Source organism: Colias croceus, chromosome 29 (genome assembly GCF_905220415.1).
Source record: "Colias croceus chromosome 29, ilColCroc2.1".
NCBI lineage: Eukaryota > Metazoa > Arthropoda > Insecta > Lepidoptera > Pieridae > Colias > Colias croceus.
Window position 1 is genome coordinate 2,826,400 of NC_059565.1, and position 24,384 is coordinate 2,850,783.

The 24,384-nt window shown below is 33.8% G+C and overlaps 1 protein-coding gene across 1 annotated transcript; it reads left to right on the plus strand.

Annotated features, from left to right (window-relative positions):
- The first annotated feature begins 2,162 nt into the window (after positions 1-2,162).
- LOC123704265 lies at positions 2,163-13,960 on the plus strand. The gene is made up of 18 exons (XM_045652575.1): positions 2,163-2,258; positions 2,991-3,140; positions 3,502-3,638; positions 3,941-4,259; positions 6,803-6,988; positions 7,107-7,191; positions 7,485-7,706; positions 8,227-8,399; positions 8,818-8,949; positions 9,061-9,148; positions 9,377-9,450; positions 9,716-9,790; positions 10,127-10,218; positions 10,449-10,933; positions 11,306-11,453; positions 11,826-11,830; positions 12,931-13,374; positions 13,747-13,960. Exons 1-18 carry the CDS (start codon positions 2,163-2,165, stop codon positions 13,893-13,895), a joined length of 3,060 nt encoding a protein of 1,019 aa, XP_045508531.1. The 3' UTR covers positions 13,896-13,960.
- The last annotated feature ends 10,424 nt before the right edge of the window (positions 13,961-24,384 follow it).

Sequence of the window (24,384 nt, forward strand, 5' to 3'; positions counted from 1 at the left end):
GTTTATCTTGTGTTCTATGATTGTTGATTATTGTTTTGATTCGAGTAAAGAGTTTTGATTAAATTTGTGTTAAAATGTATATATTTTACGATGGAAACGACATAAAGGCAGCGTCCGGCAAATTTTCAATGGCATGATCATCAGTAGGTACTATCAAAAACATCAATTTCAATATGATTTTAATTGATAATTATTTTATAGAAAGAGGCTTTATTGTACAAATTCTACGCTCTATGTTATTACATACGAAAATATCCCAAATTTGACGCGTCAGTTGTCAAATCAAACGTCTAATCGTCGAATAGCACACTATCTGGCCGTTGGAGCAGCAGATAGATTTATTCCTCAAATAACGTAGTTATTCGATAGTTAAGTCCTATTCGTCTATTGAAAAATTGAATATTTTGTTAACTGAAGAATAAAGTCTATCTAGCTGTTTATCTGGGCATTGAAAAATCGGCCCTAAATGTATAAAATATACGAATTATACTTGTATATGCCTTGTTTTATTTCTACTTATGCTTATATTTTTATGTGTTTGTATTGAAGACCTTCTAAAGTATTGAGCAGATTTTGAAGAAATTTCTTGTTTAGATTTTGTTCTAACTGTAAATAAGCTTTAGTGTCTAGTCGCTAGTGGATAATTCGATAAGATCGGATCGGATCGGATTTCGGATCCTCTAAAAACTAAACAAAAATGATGCAAGTTCTGCTTTAGACACTATTCTAAATGTTAATAAGTTGCACAGACATTGGGTATAAAAAAAAAACTTTTGAAGTTGTCATTACGTATATAATATCGTACAAAAAAAATATAGAACAACTATCGGTCCGCTCCGGCTTCGCCCGTGGTACATATTTCGCAATAAAAGGTAGCCTATGTTCTTTCTCAGGGTCTTAAAGAATGTATGTGCCAAATTTCATCAAAATCGGTTGAGAGGTTTAAGCGGGAAAGCGTAAAAGACAGACAGACAGAGTAGAGTTACTTTCGCATTTATAATATTAATAAAGTAGAGATTACTTAGGAAATTTTATGTAGAATATTTTCCTAGAAGAAACCGTGATGCTATTTGTGGTGTGTTTATGGTTTGTAGGTTTTAGACTTAAAAGGAAAAATCTAAAAAAGGGCCCTTTGAATTCCCTCTACACCCTTAGCTCACCCCTCACCCTTGAGGACTTTCGATATGATCATATGGATGTCGTGGCCATATCGTGGATTTGCTCATTTCATGAAATGATCGATCATTTCGTGAAATGCTCGCATTTCATGAAATGGTTGAATGTATATTGGCCACATCATGATGTGTTTTCGTTTCTCGATATGGCCAACTAAACGCGCGGTTTTTTCATGTCAATGATCAATCATTTCATGAAATGAGAAAATCTACGATATGGCCACGACATGGACATGTCAAGGAATAACTGTAGCGATTTTCAAAACTACAGGAATTATTTCCGCTAACGGCTGATTTTTTGCTTAATTTTCATTATATACATACATTTTACATTATAATAAAGAAAAAGAGCATTGAACGCAACTAAATTAAAAGATAGCATGCACGCAGCACGCTACCCGTAACCTAGGCAATGGTGGGTCCAAACAAATACGAATCAAAATAAGCCGAACGGGAAATTAATATTATTTGTGAAAGAAATCTCCTTTGTTCGATTTTATAGTTAAAATGAGTTTAGGATAAGTTATAATTTCATAAGTTTAGATTTATTAAGTGGCTAGTCAAAAGGTAAAATAAACCTACATCATGTGAGTATGTATGCGACAGTAGAGGCTACATAATAGAAGAAGATTTCAAATTGAAACTGCTTATCAAGCTTTAATAGTTTTACAATTTAATTTAATATTATGTAGATGAAATAACATATTTAAAGCGTAAGTAGTTAATATCGTTTCTTCCAGACAACACTTGGTAGAAAAACCATTAAATAATATCATTTTTAACTGAAGATCTTTTTTGTAACTACCATCTAAAAAAGAATTTGAATATTTGATTAACATTTTACAGAAATTTTACACGATATATTCATTATGAATAAACTTCTCGATTTATAAATCGATGAAATGTGATGATATTTTAAGTGTCCCTAATTTTTCTCCGTCATTATAATAGCACCCATTACAGAAACCAGGGAATTATTAAATCAATATGACGCTAAAGAAATGCCTATTTGTAAATATCCTGATTGCGTCGCTAGGGAGCGTTGTCGGGAAGTGGGTGGAGGGAAGAATCAACACAAAAGAGGTAAACATATTCTGTCCTACTAATATTATAAATACCTACGATAGTTTATGAGGATGTGTGTGACTCTTTCACGAAAGATGCATTCAAACTCAAACTCAAATATTTATTTATTCAATTAGACTTCTTCTAAAAGCACTTTTGAATCGTAATAACATAATATTTTGACATTTACCACCGATTTGGATGAAACTATAGAGTAACATAGGTTTTACCTACCCACGTTTTTTTGTAAAGTTTTCCACAAAGCTAGCAAGGACGCGAGGAAAGCTAGGAATTTAATGTACTTTAGAAAATCGTAGTATGTACTCAGTACTAACTCTTGATCTTTGTAGGGTGAGATTTCGAGCGCCAGTCAGCGCTCTAGGTACTTAAATTTCCCATGTTTCCCATTCCCAATTTTCCCTTCGGCGTTATGATAATTACAAAATAAAAGTAATTTATTAAATGAGTCAGTAAAATAAAACTAAAGTCTTTAATTTCTAAATGTATAATACTCGCGTAAAATCAAACCCTAGAAAATACCAAAATAAAACTCGTAGTTTACAACACTTACAATTTGTAGGTATTTTGCTGAAAATTTTGCGTTTAGGGCGACTAAAGCAACCGCCCTATTACCTACATATAATATTATCGTCGCCTTGGTTTGGCGAAAGGCGCGGGTTCGAAACTCGCCTCGACTTTTTCAATTCTTGAAAAATTAAATGTAAACATAGACAAAAAATTTATTTCCAGAACTGGGCGTTCCTAGCCCGTTTCTGTTTTCTCTCACTAGAGGGCCAGTTCGAATACCTCATAGAATTTGAGAGGGACATGGGGACTCCAAACTTGCTGTTATATTATGATGACGAATCGCAGTGGCCCGCTGTGTATCATAGTAGCATGGTGTGTATTGAAATATGCATTATATTATTAGGATAGAAGAAATAAATGTAATTGTTAGATACTTATTGTGTTTTTAATTTTGTAAAATATTACAAAAAGTATCTGTTTGGTTCTTAATCGCACAAAAACTTATCAAGTGTCTGAAATTAATTATATTTATGGTAGTTACGTAGTATCTGCATTAGTAGTGACAAAAATTTCTTCTCATTAATGGTATATTCTGCTTTTTTTGCATGCTTTAGGTGCACTCTTTGCTATTATTTAGTTGAAAATGTTTAATTGTGTATTTATTTATATTCATTGTTTTATTTCAAATCGAAATATTTAAAAAAATATTTTGTTATTATAATAAAATTCACAGACTTGCAAAGACCGTGAAGCAATACTCAACAAGGGGGGACAAAACCAGATGGTCAAGTTATCCCACTGGTATCCAGATACTGAATATTCTGGATGTATAGTCACCAGAGCGAATAAAGAACTGCCTGCTGCTAAGAGGTAAGTATCTACTAACTAAGCTAACTAGCTGGCCTAAAGACTGGCGCTAGTGTTATAACTTAAGTCTTTATCACTTTAGTTTGTGGTTAAGTTGGTTTGGGATAATTATTAGATGTGTGTTATGTTAAGTTATTGTGTTAAGCCAATTAAAAAATGATATAAAATGTAGTCACTGTGAAGCACTATATGGAAAATATAGATTTCATGCCTGTACGAAATGAAATATTTTTTCTTCCCATTTTAAAAATATATAACTACATAGTTAGCTATTTAAAATAATGTGAAAATCCATTTATTTTCAGTACATCTCCTAAACCTAAAGCTAAAACTACAGCGAAACCAAAAACGAATCCAAATAAAAACGATCTACCATCCGATCCAGCGTACTACGACCAGTTTTTAAAAACTACCACATCACCAACAAAATCTACCATGGATGTTACTACTAAATCTACAAATTCTACCACATGGTACGAATTGATACCAGATGACTTTAATGCTACTACAGAAATACCAGAAAATGAATTATGGGAGAATATAGGTCCTGAAAAAAATAGTAGCCTGTCAGAGAACTTGAAAGATGTTGAGATTCTGTTTGATAATAATTTTAATCATAGCGGTGTAAGTATTTAAATTCATAGGCCAACATTGTGTTGCAGTGTTGCAATTTTCTGTATGAAATTAATTAAAAAAATTATACGCACATCATTTTTATTGTCTTTTTCTTAAATATTTTTCGAATATAAAATATTTTGTCTGGAACGATTTCTGCAAACTTTTTGTAAAGGCAGAAAATATTATTTTCATTTAAATATATATAGAAAATACCATTAATCTTGGTTATTAAAATTAAGAAGTTATAATTAACTAGCTTACCGCCCGCGGCTTCGCCCGCTTTCTCTAAAACGATTTGAGATTTAAACTATCCTATTTCTCAAGTTGGATCGAACTGCACATGGTCTGCGCATTTTATTATAATCGGTTAAGTGGTTTAGGAGTCCATTGAGGACAAACATTGTGACACGAGATTTATATACAGTGGTGGTCACATAATTAAAGACACCCCCGAATTGACCATAAAAGATTTACATTAGGTAGTACAATTATCTGAAAAAGGTATTTAATCTAGTATTATTTTTATTAAACCATACAAGACAATATGTTCTTTAAAATGAGGGACAAAAAATAGTTATATTCCTTGTTAGTTTCGACACTTGCTCTCTGTGGGAATGTAACACAAACTTTGTTAACGTACGTATAGCTGGCCACTTAATTAAAGACAACAAGAAATGAGTTACAATTTTTTATAAATAAAAAGAAACAGCTTTGTGCTTTACTTCCTTTTGGCTCGTAATTTCATAAATCGTTGACACTATAATTTTTTTTGGTTATTTTTAACTTTTAAAATTTAAATTCATACGTTTAATAGTTTTAATATCAATTACTATGGTTAAAAACAAGGGTTGCGACTCCTCCGCAAGAAAAAATATTTCTAACTTCCATGTTGTTCCATTAAACTGTTTCAAGGATATGGTTATGAATGCTATAAAATATGTCAAGATGTTCCACACGACCGAAAACGTACTCAGAAAAGCAAAACCAAGTGAAACTACTCGGCCGAAAGATTCAAAAATGGTGTTGTTGGCTAAAAAGATCCATTTAAAGGGTCGGAACTGATACAGTTCAGAGTTGTATTGTGCAGCAGGCTTGAAGGGGGGTCTGCAAGCACAATTAGACGGAGACTGTGTGAGGAAAACTTGCACTGAAGAGTATCTCGGAAAGTACCACTTTTGAAAAAACAAAATGTGAAGGCAAGATTTCACTTTGCTACAAAATACGAACACTGGACTGAACGAGAATGGAAACATGTGCTGTTTCTGCATGAAACTAAGATTAATATGATTAATTCTGTCAGAAAACAATATGTAAGACGCCATCTCAATAAGGAAATGGATCCAAGATACTCTAAAAAGTAGTCATACATGGGGGTGGAAATATCAAAGTGTGGCGCTGTTTTTCTGGACTTGGTGTTGGACCTGTCAAAAAGACAGACTGAAGGCAACATGGATAAATTCCAGTACAAGTATATTTTAGAGCAATCCATGCTGCCCTATGCAGATGAAAATTTACCTGTTGTTTGGACTTTTCAACACGATAATGATCCCAAGCACACAGCAAAAGTAGTGAAGTGCTTGTTAAGGAACCAATCTGTAACTGTTTTGGATTGGCCCCCTCACAGTCCGGATTCAAATCCGATCGAAAACTTATGAAATCAAGAAAGAAAGAAGTCGCGGCAAAGCGATCATCAAACATCGACTAACTTTGCAAAACATTTTCGAAGAATGGAACCAATTTAGTGATGCAACTTGAACAAAATTAGTTGCTTCCATGCCCAAGAGATGTAATCCGTCATTACTGCCAAAGGACATGCAACCAAATATTGAAAAGTGTACAAATGTTTTGTTAATACGTCAGGTATTTTGTGTTGTAAAAATAATCTCATTAAAATAATTTTTTTTTTTATATTTCTTATAAGCGAGTCTAATGTCTTTAATTATGTGGCCAGACCTTTGCTAGGTTAAAACTGCTAGTAGTAAGGATGAACCGAATAAAATCTAACAAACCGACAAGTTTTGTAGATACAATTTAGTTTAGCATTAGACAACACATACCTGAATATTTTAAAATTATTTAACAAGTTCCAATGGTAGTGTAAAAAAAAATGTTGAGAGAAGTGTCTTGGGTAGTATAAAATGCTCTTAGTGTCTTTAATTATGTGACCACCACTGTATATATTAAGATTAGAAGACAGATTACTCAGCGAACAGAGATTTTTTTTTGTAATTTACTTTTACATAGTTATACCTACTAACAATTTGTTGAAATACTTTGAATCACTCTTGCCAATCTAGTGATTTTTTTATATTTAGATCATTAGATGTAGTCATCTAAGTATAAAAAAAGTCGCTTTCTCTGTCCCTATGTCCCTTTGTATGCTTAAATCTTTAAGACTACGCAACGGATTTTGATGCGGTTTTTTTTAATAGATATAGTAATTCAAGAGGAAGGTTTTAGTTTATAATTTATTAGGTTTTAGAAAAAGCGGGTGAAGTCGCGGGCGGTAAGCTATAATTCTAAAATGCTATATATTTATTTAATTGCAGCACAAAATAAAACGATCCATAGCGTTATACGAGCGCTACCGGCGTCGCCGTTTAAACTCAGAGTCCTATCAAAATGGGTTCAGTGAGACGGAGAGGATGATAGTTTCGTGTCACAACTCGAGACGATTTCGTTCTGCTAGAGAAAGATGGTGGTTCATCGCTATAAGTAATTGTGATAGTCCGAAGGTAAACTTAACGATCACAACATAAAAATCATAATATTATTAACATAATATAAAATAATTCACTTGCGTCGTGAAATAAAGACAAACAAACAATTAATGTAAAAAAATGTACCTTCCAGGGTTTGGATGTAAGATACAAATTTCTAATGACCAACGGACCGGACGGTGATTTCTGGCACAAACATTTTTCAGCTGATGAGTTTTGTGAGTATTACATCTATTCAATACAGACTTACCTCTTGTATTTAAGTAATAATATAATATTACTACAGTAAAATTAACATTATTTCTGTTGTTGCGTGGTTTAAATCCCAAGAATCTCTTCATTTGATACAAATTGATTCTTAAATAATACTAATTATTGATACATATACTAAAATATTTATTTAATTTGAGCAATTAGTGTTTTGACCGAACAATTTTTTGTTTGCTTCAATATTAGCATAAAAAAATGTCCGTTACATTTAAAATTATATTTACGATCATTTCCACAACAGACGTCCTCCCCATCTTGTTATCGTACACCTTCGCGTACATAATAGTGATGATCGCAGTAGTGATGTGCAGTGTCGAGCTGCGATCTCGACACTTACTGCACTCGACGTACAAGCTGTTCTTGATATCGATAGTAGCACAACACTGTGGTGTGTTGATGCAAGCATTGGCTAATATACGATACGCTAGTAATGGTGTGGGTGCGCCTAACGCTAAGATTTTTGGTGAGTTGAATTGAGTAGATGAGTATTTTTTAGATATTAAGTACTATTAAGTTCGCTTCTATTCATTCCTTTTAAATTATGTGGCACCTGCACTAAACTTATCCGCCATATGCTCCATATAACTATGTATATTATAATCATAGTTCTACCAACTAAAATTTTGTATAACAACTTTGTTCTATGAGTCTCATAAAAAACCAGTTACTATAAGTTTTTGTCTGACATGGAATCGGTTGTAAAATCCACCAATTTATGTACTTCTTTTGAATTAGGTACCTTAGTATTTAGAAGCATTGACATACTATAAACAACTAAACTCACAATAAAATGTCGTAATTTGTGTTCAATTTAACACCTTATTTCGTGGCAATAATGTTCAAAGTCTTTCGTATCCCACATTACAAAACTCTACCTAACATAGGCAGAGTTTTCGCTTGGAACCATTTTTGAGCGCAATAATTATGAGTTCAATTATTTATCGTACAACTATGCTGCTAAAATATTATCTCTTATATTTCAGGTCAATTCCTATGTGGAATATCAGAGATGACATACCTCCTACTTCTGATATTATTAGCAAAAGGATATACAATAACTCGTGGTCGACTCAAAGTCGGTTTCACTGTGAAACTCACTGTGTTTATGTGTTGTTATGTACTCACATATGTTGTGTTGTTTATATATCAGGCTAAGGTAAGTGTTGGTTCTTAGACTATGGAGGTTTACCATTTATTTTTGTCATTCGTTTTATCAAGATTATAGAGTTGTAGAGAGACTCGTAACTTGGTAACAAGTGATAACTGCGTTAAAAACAACCGACTTCAAACTTGCACATAAAATAAAAACTATTGGGCCTATCCGAAAAAAATTTTTATGGGACCAATTCGACACCATCCTGCATCGAACAAAAAAAGAATCACGTAAATCGGCTCAGAAACCTCGGAGTAATCAGTGTACATACATAAAAAAAAACATACCGACCGAATTGATAACCTCCTCCTTTTTTTTGAAGTCGGTTAAAAATCGCGTAGCCTTTAATTTTTTATGTGCCCATTGTTAACGTTCTTATGGTGTTATAAAATACACTTTATATTATAATATTTATTTTCAGGCGTTTGACCCGGGTGAGGTTTTATATCTTTACGAAAGTCCAGCAGGCTATGGATTAATAGTTCTTCGTATATCAGGCTGGTGTGCTTTCGCCTACTCCACGTATTTTACTGTTCGGAAATACCCAGAGAAGGTAATATATTTAACAGTTAACTACTTATTATTTAACTACTCGTTTAAAAAGTGCCAAATAATATTATGTTTAAATTGACTATTTATAAGTATAAAATATTAATTATTTCAGAATATGTTCTACTGTCCATTTTTCATCTGTGGCACGTTGTGGTTTTATGCAGGACCGCTATTCATTCTTACAGCTAATTCTTATATAGGTATGTACAACATATACTCCATTAATATATTATCACAGAGCAAGTAATATAGGATATATATTATACTGACAAGGAAATTTAAACTTAGATTAAGTAACTTATCAAGTCAAATTTCTATAGAAAATGGCTAATGATGAGTTAGAAGAACTATCATTATTTTCGCTTAGGAATATACTTAGGTAATCCATTTTTTATATTTCTTGAATTTTCTGTCAATCTAATTTTCAGACAAATGGGTTCGCGAGAGTGTAGTGACTGCTGTGCTTTTATTTATTACGTTTTGTGGTCATGTGATGTTTTTGGTAAGTATAAAGAATAGCTTAAATTTATACTTAGCTATATCTTATCTCTAAACTTTTCAACTTTCTTTTGCTTTGTGTTCGTTAGTCTAACGATTAAACTTTAAATTATTCGTCTACTTACAATAAATATTTCCTAAAATATAAACTAGATGGCGGTGTCTCAATATATTTTTGTACTTCGTTTATATTTTTTATTTTATTATCCATGTAACTATTATATTTATATTAAAAAAAAAATGTTCTCAATTTTTTTTTTCGTTTTCAGCTGCTCACCTTACCTGTATTTGCGAATAAGAACTTTCCGTACCACGTGCGGACGACACAAATAGGAGTTATGGAGGTACATTAGTGTATAAATATGAATTATCTATACTTATATCATAAAGCTGAAGAGTTTGTTTGTTTGAACGCGCTAATTTCAGGAACTACTGGTCCGATTTGTAAAATTGTTTCGGTGTTAGATAGCCCATTAATTGAGTAAGGCTATAATATCTCATCATGCTAAGACCAACAGGAGCGGAGCCACACGAGAGCAACCGCGGAGCGCAGTTTTAGCATTTGACCTTAGTGTCTACTTACTTTAAGAATACTAACAAATCAATATCTAACTGAAACTGAAATTTCACTGACCTAAAAATCAGTAAAAATAAGCACTTTTGACCTTATTTTTTGACAGGTTACTAGCAACCCAGCATTGGATGGGTTTGGCCCAAATGCGTACCACCCTAGTACAGGGGCTGCTCAAACAGTGATCATTCCGCTTACAAGGTAATATTACGAAAAACAATGTAAAGATTTACCTGTGTGTATTTAATCGACAAGTTTTGTGCACAAAACAGTTACAACATAGAATTTTACTATATTATTTTTGTACTTAACAATTGATAAATTTAATAATATTTCTTACAACTACTGCTAGGTATAAGTCTTTATTAAAAGCTTGCTACATTGAATTCTAAACAAATTGAAGCAATTAATTCACTATAAATATTTTTCAGAAGAACAGAAGAGTTAATAGGCAATATGTACAACCAGTATATGGCAACCGCTCCTTCTCTGTCAGAAAATGGAACACCAAAACTTAACGGTGTTCCCAAAAGAATAAATTCAATTAAATCCCGCAATGGAATTATTCAACAGGGAAGCACAGAAACAAATAATTCGGACGATATTAATCCACAAATAAGGGACGAAAAAGAAATATTTACGGTCGAAAATCAAATGTCAAAGATACAAAATGGTCGACAGAATGGCAACGTAAGAGATGACAGCTTACAAGCGCGGGAAAACGAGCTGTCAGATAATAACAGCTCGGTGTTGCCAGATAGCGATTTGCCCAGTAATGGGGTAAATGGTTTGGGAGATTTACCCAATGTTATGAGGTCGAAAAGAAATATTTTGGAGCCAATAAAACGGGATGTGCCGTCTTGGTCGCTAGCAAAGGGACCGAGTGTTGTTGCTATGCAATTGAAAAATAATGAAGGTAGTTTTGCTTTACACCTTCTAAAACAAACATAATAATCATTATTGAAAAAAGAATTTTCACTCCCCATCAGGTGACCGGTCAGCTCGTTTGCCTGCTTAGTTATTAAAAGAAATATTCCGATGTTTTATACTTTACAACGAGCGTGGTCTAAATAGATAAATTAGAAAATAAATGCCTACATATTGAATGCATCACGATTAAAATAATTTTCATTGTACTTACTCACGTAAAATCAAACACAAATATACTATCTTCATCATTGTTCTTATTGAAGTAAATTTCTGCTGTTTAATTATTATTTTCTGTTTTATCGGAAAAAAAAATATGATTAAAAATGAATAAGTAACAATATTTGTTTAATTATTTCAGAACAGCACTTACCACCAATTTCCCTACCAAACGGTAAGAAATCAGTACGGACAATGCAATCAACTGCTGGTCTCATCGGTACGATACATGAAGGCCGCGAACAAACATACAATAGGCCTGAAGATTTGTTCACTGTGTCCAAGGGATAGTGTAGCCATGTTTGGTTTTTAGGGAATTTAATTGTAATAATTTAAGTCACAAATAAAAGACTGTACCTCAGAATTCTTTTATCTTATGTAGTTAGTAGTTAGTATTAATTTTCATAGTTATTGTGTTAAAACAGTGATCGAATATTAATTTTCACATTTTATAAGACGGTTTTCTTTTGAGTAAAGTAAATAATTAATGGAATAATAAATGGAATCTCAAATGAAATATGTATTTTGTTAAGTAAAAGTCAATGCATAATTTTATTGAATGATTTCAAATTATAACTACAAGTGTTGTAGTTAGTATAATTTTGTAAATTATGCTAATTGTTTTTAATGTTAATATAAGTTTAACACGTGTGATATTCTAGTCATGGCAATAAATAATAATTTGATGAGATGTTTGTTTTATTTAATTTTCTTACCTATGTACCTTCACTCGCAAACCAACCCCATTAAATCGATATTTTATCAATGAAAATGTGTCTGAACATAATAATATATCAATAGGGTTGCCAGCGAAAATATGATCGATGCTAGTAAGTATCTATACTAATAATATAAAGCTGAAGAGTTTGTTTGTTTGAACGTGCTAATCTCAGGAACTACTGGTCCGATTTGAAAAATTCTTTCGCTGTTAAATAGCCCATATATCAAGGAAGGTTATAGGCTATGTGTCATCACGCTACGACCAACAGGGGTGGAGACACGGGGGTGAAACCGCACGGAGCGGGTAGTAAGTAATAAGTAGTAAGTATTTAAATAACGTAAGTTAATGATCCTAACTATAAGGATAAAAAATTGTAAATGGTGTATTTGCACATTCTATTAAAAAGAAACAACATAAATTTTCGCAAAACATTTATTTCTTATTTGTTTTCTATTTCAACAAAAATAAAACCATGATGTCCCAAATAATTTACAATCAAAAAACACATTATATCCCCACTACATTGTCATATTTTACATAATATTAATGTTTTAAATAAACTTCAAATTTCAATTATTTCCCCAAAAGTTGTTTATCCATTCCTCAATATGGCAACATTTGACCACTTTAGTATTGCCAGTATTTAATTTATTTTTCTAATCTTTTTTATCAAAGAACTTTTGGTTGTAAAAAGTAATTGTAATTTGGAGTTTATTTAAAAAAAGAGTAAATTAAAAAGGTTATACATTGTACAAATCTATTCAAACAAAAATATATTCATATATTATGTATTATTATTATACAGATTACATGATGGCTTTAAGCCCATATATTAAGTTCAATTTAGGAATGTCGATATTTTATTATAGCTTCGAGTAGGCTGGATACCATTTCGTGTATCTGTCTCTTTCTAACGCTTTGAAAAATTATTTATTAGAACAAGATAACATGTCAATACACGTGTTGTAAGACAATTTGCTAGTATATCTATAAAGTATGGAAGTACGCAAGCATGCTTTCTCGCTCTTATGAATATTATTTCCAAGCGATAGAAAGGCATAACGTTAATGAAACTGGAACACCAAAACTTAACGGTGTTCCCAAAAGAATAAATTCAATTAAATCCCGCAATGGAATTATTCAACAGGGAAGCACAGAAACAAATAATTCGGACGATATTAATCCACAAATAAGGGACGAAAAAGAAATATTTACGGTCGAAAATCAAATGTCAAAGATACAAAATGGTCGACAGAATGGCAACGTAAGAGATGACAGCTTACAAGCGCGGGAAAACGAGCTGTCAGATAATAACAGCTCGGTGTTGCCAGATAGCGATTTGCCCAGTAATGGGGTAAATGGTTTGGGAGATTTACCCAATGTTATGAGGTCGAAAAGAAATATTTTGGAGCCAATAAAACGGGATGTGCCGTCTTGGTCGCTAGCAAAGGGACCGAGTGTTGTTGCTATGCAATTGAAAAATAATGAAGGTAGTTTTGCTTTACACCTTCTAAAACAAACATAATAATCATTATTGAAAAAAGAATTTTCACTCCCCATCAGGTGACCGGTCAGCTCGTTTGCCTGCTTAGTTATTAAAAGAAATATTCCGATGTTTTATACTTTACAACGAGCGTGGTCTAAATAGATAAATTAGAAAATAAATGCCTACATATTGAATGCATCACGATTAAAATAATTTTCATTGTACTTACTCACGTAAAATCAAACACAAATATACTATCTTCATCATTGTTCTTATTGAAGTAAATTTCTGCTGTTTAATTATTATTTTCTGTTTTATCGGAAAAAAAAATATGATTAAAAATGAATAAGTAACAATATTTGTTTAATTATTTCAGAACAGCACTTACCACCAATTTCCCTACCAAACGGTAAGAAATCAGTACGGACAATGCAATCAACTGCTGGTCTCATCGGTACGATACATGAAGGCCGCGAACAAACATACAATAGGCCTGAAGATTTGTTCACTGTGTCCAAGGGATAGTGTAGCCATGTTTGGTTTTTAGGGAATTTAATTGTAATAATTTAAGTCACAAATAAAAGACTGTACCTCAGAATTCTTTTATCTTATGTAGTTAGTAGTTAGTATTAATTTTCATAGTTATTGTGTTAAAACAGTGATCGAATATTAATTTTCACATTTTATAAGACGGTTTTCTTTTGAGTAAAGTAAATAATTAATGGAATAATAAATGGAATCTCAAATGAAATATGTATTTTGTTAAGTAAAAGTCAATGCATAATTTTATTGAATGATTTCAAATTATAACTACAAGTGTTGTAGTTAGTATAATTTTGTAAATTATGCTAATTGTTTTTAATGTTAATATAAGTTTAACACGTGTGATATTCTAGTCATGGCAATAAATAATAATTTGATGAGATGTTTGTTTTATTTAATTTTCTTACCTATGTACCTTCACTCGCAAACCAACCCCATTAAATCGATATTTTATCAATGAAAATGTGTCTGAACATAATAATATATCAATAGGGTTGCCAGCGAAAATATGATCGATGCTAGTAAGTATCTATACTAATAATATAAAGCTGAAGAGTTTGTTTGTTTGAACGTGCTAATCTCAGGAACTACTGGTCCGATTTGAAAAATTCTTTCGCTGTTAAATAGCCCATATATCAAGGAAGGTTATAGGCTATGTGTCATCACGCTACGACCAACAGGGGTGGAGACACGGGGGTGAAACCGCACGGAGCGGGTAGTAAGTAATAAGTAGTAAGTATTTAAATAACGTAAGTTAATGATCCTAACTATAAGGATAAAAAATTGTAAATGGTGTATTTGCACATTCTATTAAAAAGAAACAACATAAATTTTCGCAAAACATTTATTTCTTATTTGTTTTCTATTTCAACAAAAATAAAACCATGATGTCCCAAATAATTTACAATCAAAAAACACATTATATCCCCACTACATTGTCATATTTTACATAATATTAATGTTTTAAATAAACTTCAAATTTCAATTATTTCCCCAAAAGTTGTTTATCCATTCCTCAATATGGCAACATTTGACCACTTTAGTATTGCCAGTATTTAATTTATTTTTCTAATCTTTTTTATCAAAGAACTTTTGGTTGTAAAAAGTAATTGTAATTTGGAGTTTATTTAAAAAAAGAGTAAATTAAAAAGGTTATACATTGTACAAATCTATTCAAACAAAAATATATTCATATATTATGTATTATTATTATACAGATTACATGATGGCTTTAAGCCCATATATTAAGTTCAATTTAGGAATGTCGATATTTTATTATAGCTTCGAGTAGGCTGGATACCATTTCGTGTATCTGTCTCTTTCTAACGCTTTGAAAAATTATTTATTAGAACAAGATAACATGTCAATACACGTGTTGTAAGACAATTTGCTAGTATATCTATAAAGTATGGAAGTACGCAAGCATGCTTTCTCGCTCTTATGAATATTATTTCCAAGCGATAGAAAGCGATAACAGTTACATATATTTTACCTTGGTTTCTATAGTGTATTTCATCAAAGTCTTCTTCTTCTTCTTCTCTTAATTAATGGCTCCACCCAATAAAAAGGGACTTCGCCAATGTCCAGTATATATGGGAGAGACAGGACTCAAATTTCAGCCAGTTAGACTTGTTCGGTTGTGACATTTAACATTTGGAACTGAGTGGGAAAATGCAGAAATTTTGATCAACTTGGAGCGGCTAGAACAAACACATAAGACAATACAGGTTATATATATTACAGACTACAGGATACACTAATATAGTTTATAAATATAATAAGGGGTTAATACTTTAGTTTGTTAAAGGAAATAAATTTAGATAAAATTTCAACAAATTTGGAAGGCACTAATGTCAACAAACATTTAAAATTTGTGGGACGAGGGATTTCAGGAGGGAGGACATCCAGTAATGAAGAACGAAGCTTGGTACATTCAAAGAATAGGTGGTCAGTAGTACCTTCATCCAATCCACACTCACAAATAGAGTGATCACGTACTCTAATTTTCGCCAGGTGGACAGGAGTACAAGCATGGCCGAAGCGGAGTCGACAGATAGTGGATGTTACTAGTTTGTCAAATTTGCGAAAACGGAAAAACCACGGTTTGTGTGGAATAGTAGGCTGAATATCCCAATAGAATTTACCTTTTGTGCGGCTGGACTCTTGCCAAAGATTCAACCACTTCCCATCCAAGCGCAATTTTGATAGTGGAACAAGGTCTTGACTATAATTACTGAAGTGAGTATTGCAACCCACTTGCGTAGCAGACTTAGCCAAAGAGTCAGCCATCTCATTACCCCCTATACCAGTATGACCTGGTATGTAAGTGATTTGAATGTGGAGACCCTTGTTGAGGCAATTTAGGAGAATCACACGTATTCTTAAAATCAAGGGGTGACAGGATTTAGATCGAAAAGGATAAGATAGAAGGGCTTGGAGGCAGCTTAATGAGTCGGAAAATATAACCGCTTTATCAAGGTTGTGAGAGTTAATGAAATTGAGGGCTTCGAGAATGCCTGTAGCTTCACCAGTGTAGACAGTAGATAAAGGGGGGCACTTAAACTGAAGAATAATGCTGGATTGAGGGTACCAAACAGCGACTCCCACACATGACATATCGGACATTTTTGAGGCATCGGTAAAAAAGAGGTGCCAATTGGGCCATTTATTGGATACAATTTCATTAAATGTAGCATTTGCATTAATTGTATCTTTAGTTATGCCACAATTTAAAAGTATGGGTGGATTGTACGTAAGGGACTGGAAGTTAACGGAGAAGAGAGGATAAAGTTCAAACTGAACAGTAGGATCAGGCAGACGGGTGAATCTTATAAAGCTTTTTAGTAAACAAGAAAAATTAGCAGAGGGTCGGAGATTTTGACTAGTGGAGATTTGAAGGAGATTATGGAGTTTGGGCCAAAGGATATGGGAAGAGTTATAGATGGATTTAAAAAAATATTTATCACACAGATACTGTCTGCGAAGAGCTAGGGGAGGGTCAACACACTCAACCTGCAGGGCGTTAACCGGGGTAGATTTCATTGCTCCGGTAATCAAGCGTAGACAACGAGATTGCACTTTGTCTAGTTTATTCAGTGCCGTCTTATTGCATGGATCGAGTATGAAAGAAGCATAGTCTAAGTGACTACGCACCACAGCATTATAAATAAGTTTCTGACAGTATGGGTGGGCCCCCCACCATACTCCTGCCAGGGATCGTAATATATTAATCCCCTTTTCGCATTTTTGACTGATGTAGTTAACATGAGGGGAACCAGATAACCTTGAATCCAATATAACGCCTAGATACTTAACTTTATTAGTGACTGGAATTGGTTCATCGTCCAGTAATAAGGTTGGTGCGGGGATGTGGCGCTTTTTAGTGAAAACTACAACACAGCATTTTGGTACAGATACAGTCATACCATGATCCGACAGCCAATCACGCAGATACGACAAAGCTGAATTAAGGCGCGAGGTGATTTCATCCATGTCATGGGACTGAGCAAATAAGGTTATGTCGTCTGCATATTGAAGTATGTCACAGAATGATGTGACCGTCGTGTCCAAGTTGAAAGTGTAGATAGCATATAGAAGAGGACTTAATACCGATCCTTGAGGGAGCCCCTTCCAGGTAAGCCTAGTGGAAGAAATATGAGAGTTATGACGCACTTGAATGGATCTTGACATTAAAAGATTGCAGATAAATCGTATCATCCTCACTGGGATACTCAGCTGTAACAATTTGCTTCTGAGTACCGGAAGAAGTACACTGTCGTAGGCTGACGCTATATCTAAAAAAACGCCTACCAAATACTGCTTTCTTTCAAAGGCTGATCGAATGTCAGTGGATAAAATGCCTAAACAATCCAGTACACTCATACCCTTTCTAAATCCAAATTGAGACCTGGATAACAGTCCCCTATTTTCTACAAGCCACTCAAGTCTATTTTTAACCATGTGTTCAGCTATCTTAGACAGACACGAAGAAAGAGCGATTGGTCGATAGGAGTCGGCACAAGAGGCTTGTTTGCCTGGTTTTAGTAAAGGAATTATGAGATGTGATTTCCAAGAATCAGGGATGTGACCGAATTCATAAAATAAATTTACTAAATTTAAAAAGTACTGTTTGGCTATGGGACCGGATTGGCGTATGAAAGAATAAGGAATGCCATCTAATCCGGGAGAAGAGTCTGAGAGGCCACTGAGGGCTACATTTAGCTCTTCCAGGGAGAATATGGCTTCCATATTGTTATCATGAGACGAGACGAGCGGACCAGTGGCCATAGGGAAAGAATCTAACGAAGGAACAAAGGGAGGGGAGAACTTATCAGCAAATTCTTCAAGCCACCCTGAGGAGTTATTGGAATCTATGTCGTTATAAGAAAGAGAGCCACGAAATTTGCGTATGTTCTTCCAAATAACTGTTGCAGGTGTTCTAGGTGACAGACTCTCACAAAATGTTTGCCAGCCTGCTTTCTTTTTATTTTTAAGAAAAAGCTTGGTACGCGCTGCTATTCTTTTATAGTATATAAAATTTTCAACGGACATGGAAGCATTATACTGGATTTCGGCCTCTCTCCTTGAGTTGACAGAAGTTGAGCATTCATCGTCCCACCATGGCGGAGAGACTTTGCGAGAACCAGAGTTAGAAACGGACTTAAGGGGGATGTTATTCGCTGCTGCGTTTTTAATACAATCCACAAAGTCCGAATAAGTACATAGATTATTATCAAGAGAAACGGAAGGAAGGGACTCAACCAAATTGTCAAGACCAGTAGCATAATCCTGCCAGTTTGCTTTACAAAGTCTGTACATGAGTAAGGGTGGAAAAGGGGAAGTCAATGGGATAACAGACTGGGAAAGAGAAGAAAGAAGAGGAAAATGGTCGCTACCGTGAGTACTAGAAAGGGTTAAATTAGTAAGGGACGGAGCCAAGGAGGAAGAACAAATACATAGATCAACTACAGAGGAGAGACTCTGATTAGGAAGGACTCTCCTAGTGGGAGAACCATCGTTAATTACACAAAGGTCAAGGTCATCAAGCAGATCCATTAACAGGTGCCCAAATGTATTGCAGACAGAAGATCCCCAAGAAGTATGCTGAGCATTAAAATCACCCAATACTAAAAGAGGAGACGGTACGGAGGAAAAAATAAGTGAAAGATCAGGTATAATAGAAGGATGAGGATGAGAAATGTAGACAGAAATAATAGAGACATTATTGCATCTTGCAGCCACAGCGTTAATACGCTGATCATGCAAAGGTAATGGAATTCGAGAGAAATTTAAACAATGTTTAAGTAAAAGTGCTGTCCCAGCATATCCATCGGCTCTGTCATCTCGCAGACAGAAAAAGCCAGGAATCCGAAAATGACTTCCGGGAACTAGCCATGTCTCCGAGATGGCAAAAGCTATAGGGTTGTGGGTTGAAATAAGGTCAAGTACTTCATGACATTTCGGACGAATGCTTTGAGCATTCCACTGGAGGATTGTGAGGGCCATTACTGTTAAATAGAGATATGAGATTTATTAGTCTATGGGCAACGTTGGTCGGTATTGAATTTGTTTTTTTAAGAAAAGTTTCTAATGCTGAAACATAAAGCTCAACATTAGAGTTGAGTACAACCGGGGGGTCAGGGTTTTGGGATAAGGCACAACCATTCGGTTGAGTAGAAGGTAATTCCTGAGTTATTTGGCGGTGTGCAGCTACATCATATGTTTTACCTAGTGGTGCATGAGTGCGAGGGGGTATAGAATAGGTCTTTTTGTATGAAGTTTTATTAAGAGGATGAGTTTGACGAACACTATTGGATTGTTTCATAGAAGGGATGGGAAAAACAGGTGATTGTTGTGATCTGGGCGCAAAAACGAAACTGGCTGTTTCCGAAAAGGGTCTGTACACTGAAGGGGTAAGCTTAGAGGCTTCCTCGAATGAGATACCTTCTGTGGCCATCAAAAGTTTAATTGACTTTTGCCGGCTGTGTTCCGGGCAATTTTTGTCAATGGCGAAGTGAGTGCCATTGCAGTGGACACATAGTGCTTGAGATTCTTGAATGGGACAGGAGTCACCCGAGTGGTTTTGTGTACATTTGTAGCACCTCTCTTTTGAGCGGCACTGGTCGCGGATGTGCCCAAAGCGACAGCACTTGTGGCACTGGATGGTTGGGTAATGATAAATTTCTACGGGGAGAGAAGTGTACCTACAGTAGATTTTTGATGGCATTACTTGGCCCAAGAAAGTTAGTACCACTGTTTGGGACGGGACCCAAGTTGTAATCCCATCAAGGCTAGATTTTTTGTTAAGTCTACGTGCTTTAAGTATGCGACCATGCCTGTTAGGGAATTCTGCACACTCCACCAAATCATCCATGGTCCATTCTACAGGTATTCCTTTCACAATACCCATGCGGGTGATGTGATAGGTAGGAATGAGTGCCTTAAATTTAGCTTCGGCCAAAGCAGGTAAAGATAAAAAATTATTAGCATCCTCAGCCGATGCGAACTCAACCGATATTCTATTGCGGCCAACAGATTTTACTCCGTCTCTTAAAATATTAGGTACTTTTTGACTGTACAAGAAAGATCCAAATTTGATAGGACGGATGGACAGGCCAGCAGAAGGATCGTTTTCTACGCGAGATACGTGGACAATGTATGGTCCAACTTCATCACCACTATATCTTATAGGATTATTTAAAATAGGATCAACAAATAAAGACGGATTAACAGAAGGTAAAATGGGATCTGATGGAACAAAGCGTTTAATTGGGGATTCATCTGTAGACTCAGGTGACGGACACCTTTGCCTCTTATTCTGAGAGATGTCCAATTCCATGCTTCTTTCCTGGACGTCCGGGGGCTTAGGGGGATCGGGTGGGTCAGGGCCCATATTAGTTGATTGTTAGTACACTTACCACTATAACCACAAACTAAACACTTAAATACGAACACAATACAGCTCAAAGTGAATAAATTATTGTTAAAATAGCCAAAACACTAATTTAAAAACCCAAACACGTGTGACAGAAATCACGCCAAATGTCAAAGTCCTTCATCAAAGTCTTTAAACGAAATATAAGTTTTGACACAGTAGTAAACAAATTTACTTACGTCATTAAATACGTGTTAGAAAGAGACGCATACATGTTCATTAATTTAAATTTTAGGTTGTATTATAATCTGCTAGCCAGCTTTATACTAAGAGCAATAAACCTATAGAGTACTTGTATCGAGCGTATACAATTTACATATATTTGTGTCTCTCTATCTAAAGAAAACGTCGTATGAAAGAATGAGACAGCTATAGACAACAAGATACGTTTCAACATAGTCATGGCACCATTTTTACTATAGGTACGTATTTAGATAGATAGAAGGTGATAGTGATGGGATGTGCTTTAATCGATAAAATCGTGAATGTATTTTGCATTTACGGATTCGTGAAATAATAAATAAAAAAAACAAAACTTATAATTAATTTCAGTTGAATACATTATTTGTATATAATAAATGCGAAATTATGCGAGAATGGATGTTATTCTTTCACTGCGGAACCGATTACAATGAAATTTTGTACATACACACATAGGTTAGGTTTTATCCCGAAAATCCCACGTGAACGGGAACTGTGCAGGATTTTCTTTAAAAACGCGGGCGGAAAGCTAGTATATTATAAAAGAAATTTTAAAACTTGAAATGTAATTTAAAATAAAGAAGGAAATGATGATAAAGTTAAAGGAGTGAGGAGAAAGGCACAGTCAGCATGAAGGAATCATGCAGCATTTTAACAAGTTAATAAAAGGACAGTCTTAATGAAAACATTTTCCTAACATCCTACTAATAAAGCGAAAGTTTGTGAGGATGAATGTTTGTTACTCTTTCACGCGAATACTACTAAACCGATTACAATGAAATTTGGAAAAATTACTTTTGATCCCGTAAATCCAACAGGAATGGGAACTATGCGGGTTTTTCTTTGAAAACGCATGTATATTAAGTATGTATTTCAATAGTAGTTTCTCATCTATGAGAACTGTCATTTAATCAACCGTTTAATGTTCACATAGTTACACATTTAAAGTAACTTATGTGTAAAAAATTTCAAAATAAAAATTCACTCTCTTTAATCAAATGTATTTATTATCTAACTACAGGAACAAAAAAAACGTAAGCGTATGATTGCACAATTCTTCTAGAGTATCCATCTTGATAACACGCAGGCTCGAAATGCAGTGAACACAATATAACAAATTGTGGCGGCGTCCAATCAACTCATGTCTCATGTTTTATACCCATTTTTTATTTAGCTCTGGAAATCTAAAACAAAATGAATTCATTAATAATCTGAAAGAGAAATTAATAAACAACAAACGAAAACTAAAACACATAAGGCAAATAAAACAACCACGTGGCCGTTTTATTTTCCTGCGGTAAAAAATTTACATCTATTATTTGCAACAACAACTACATAATATAAATCTGATATAAGAAACAAAATAAATAAATCAACGTTAATATGAAATAGATTTTTTGTCATAAATCGATAATATACGCTAGATGTGTTACAACACTACGGTGGTAAACAAAATGCCAAACGTGATATTATTGTGACATTTTTTAAAAATTATTTCATTATTCTATATTCCACAACCCCATAAAGTGGGTAAATGTTACAGTTACAACATAAAATTACAAAAAAGCGCTTGATAAAACCTTCAAATAGGTTTAAAACATAAATATTTATCAATTTGCTGAAAATCACTTACCGATGGAAAGATATTTGCACATTGTTTTTATCCAAAACTCCCATTCGACTAGTGATAGCCGGTTGATAAACATACAATAGTTATTTTAGCACACTGACAAATAAAAAGAAACACTGTACACTTTATATTTTCTAAATATTTCGTTAAAAACACTTGACACACTGAGCCCACCAGCTGGTTGGAAAACAAACTGACTGCCGGCGCGCTACGTTTGAAGACAGTGCAGATACTCTATCGCTATCTCAATCTGGCTTATGCTGTTATTGACTAAGAGTAAGTAGATTAGAAAATATGTATTTTGTTCTGTCTCAATATAAGAACTCTATAGGTTTATTGCTCTTAGGCTTTATATAATTACGTCAAGCTTGTAATTCATATAGGTTATATTTTTAGAGATTGTATGGAATATTTTAAAATTACCCCCAGACTTTATTTTCATACAAACAACAGTCAAATTTTATGTTTCATAGACAATTCAGAGTGTCGATTCCATATGAAATATTATTATGTATTATTCGTTAATACTACGTATGCCGAATGGTCCTGCGTCCAAGTCAGTCTTTAATCGCAGATCGTAAGACAATATCGCACCAAAGGAGTTAATAAATCACTACATAGTATAAAACAATCTCTTTCTGCCATCTGTGTCTGTATGCTTAGATCCTTAAAACTATGCAACGGATTTTGATGCGGTTTGTTTAATATATTTAAAAAAAGCGGGCGCAGCCGCGGGCAGAAAGCTAGTGTGTTTTATAATAAATAAAAATATTGGATCACGATTGAATTCCATACACATTTAATTATCTACAATAAATTATCAATGTTTGTAATTATTATTAGATTGTCTTACAATTTCGGAGATATACAATCGCAAGTAAACTAAAGAAAAAAATAATTTAATGGAATCATATTGTACATTGTACTTTAAGTATGGGAATAGACAATTTTTTCTGGACGAGTCATAATACAGGATGAAATAATTACATGATTTTTAACCATAGCTACACACTAATAACATTCGAGCAAATAGACATAACTATACAATTATACATGGAATATTTTTGTTTCTTTTCGTCTTCCATCATTAATAATAACATAAGATACACTATAAGCAACAAAAAATTGTAAATCCAACTTTAATTCCCCGGAATAAGGTTGAATTTATTTTGGATTGCATTGACCAGTTTAGGTGAATATAAATTTTGAGAATGCACCTTTAAGTAATACTAAATAAGGTTGATTTTGCTGTAACGTTTTTTCGTCAAGAATTTAACAAACAAACTTGACAGTTTTAAGTTTTTGAATAGGATTGTGTATCTATTAAGCGCGTCACACACGGTGAAGATACTATAATATTTACTATAATACCCGAAATTCTGTGGGTCATTTGTAACAGGATGGCGGTTCTACAGGGGTCTTAGTACGCAATGACAAAAAGAAAAATGATGGTCAGAACGCTGATACCGGATACCTTAAGATACTATAACGTTTTATATTAGAGAATCTTAACATAAAATTTTATAGTATCTGCACCGTGTGTGACGCGCTTTAAAGTTGTTATTAATGATCGAAGCTTCAACCTTGCAATTTGAGCTTTTTGATTAATTTTGAGCATTTAGAACATTATACCTGTATTGTGTTATTAAAAGGATAAGGATTTATAGTTTATCTAGAGAGCTACTACTAAAATAAACAATTAGTTT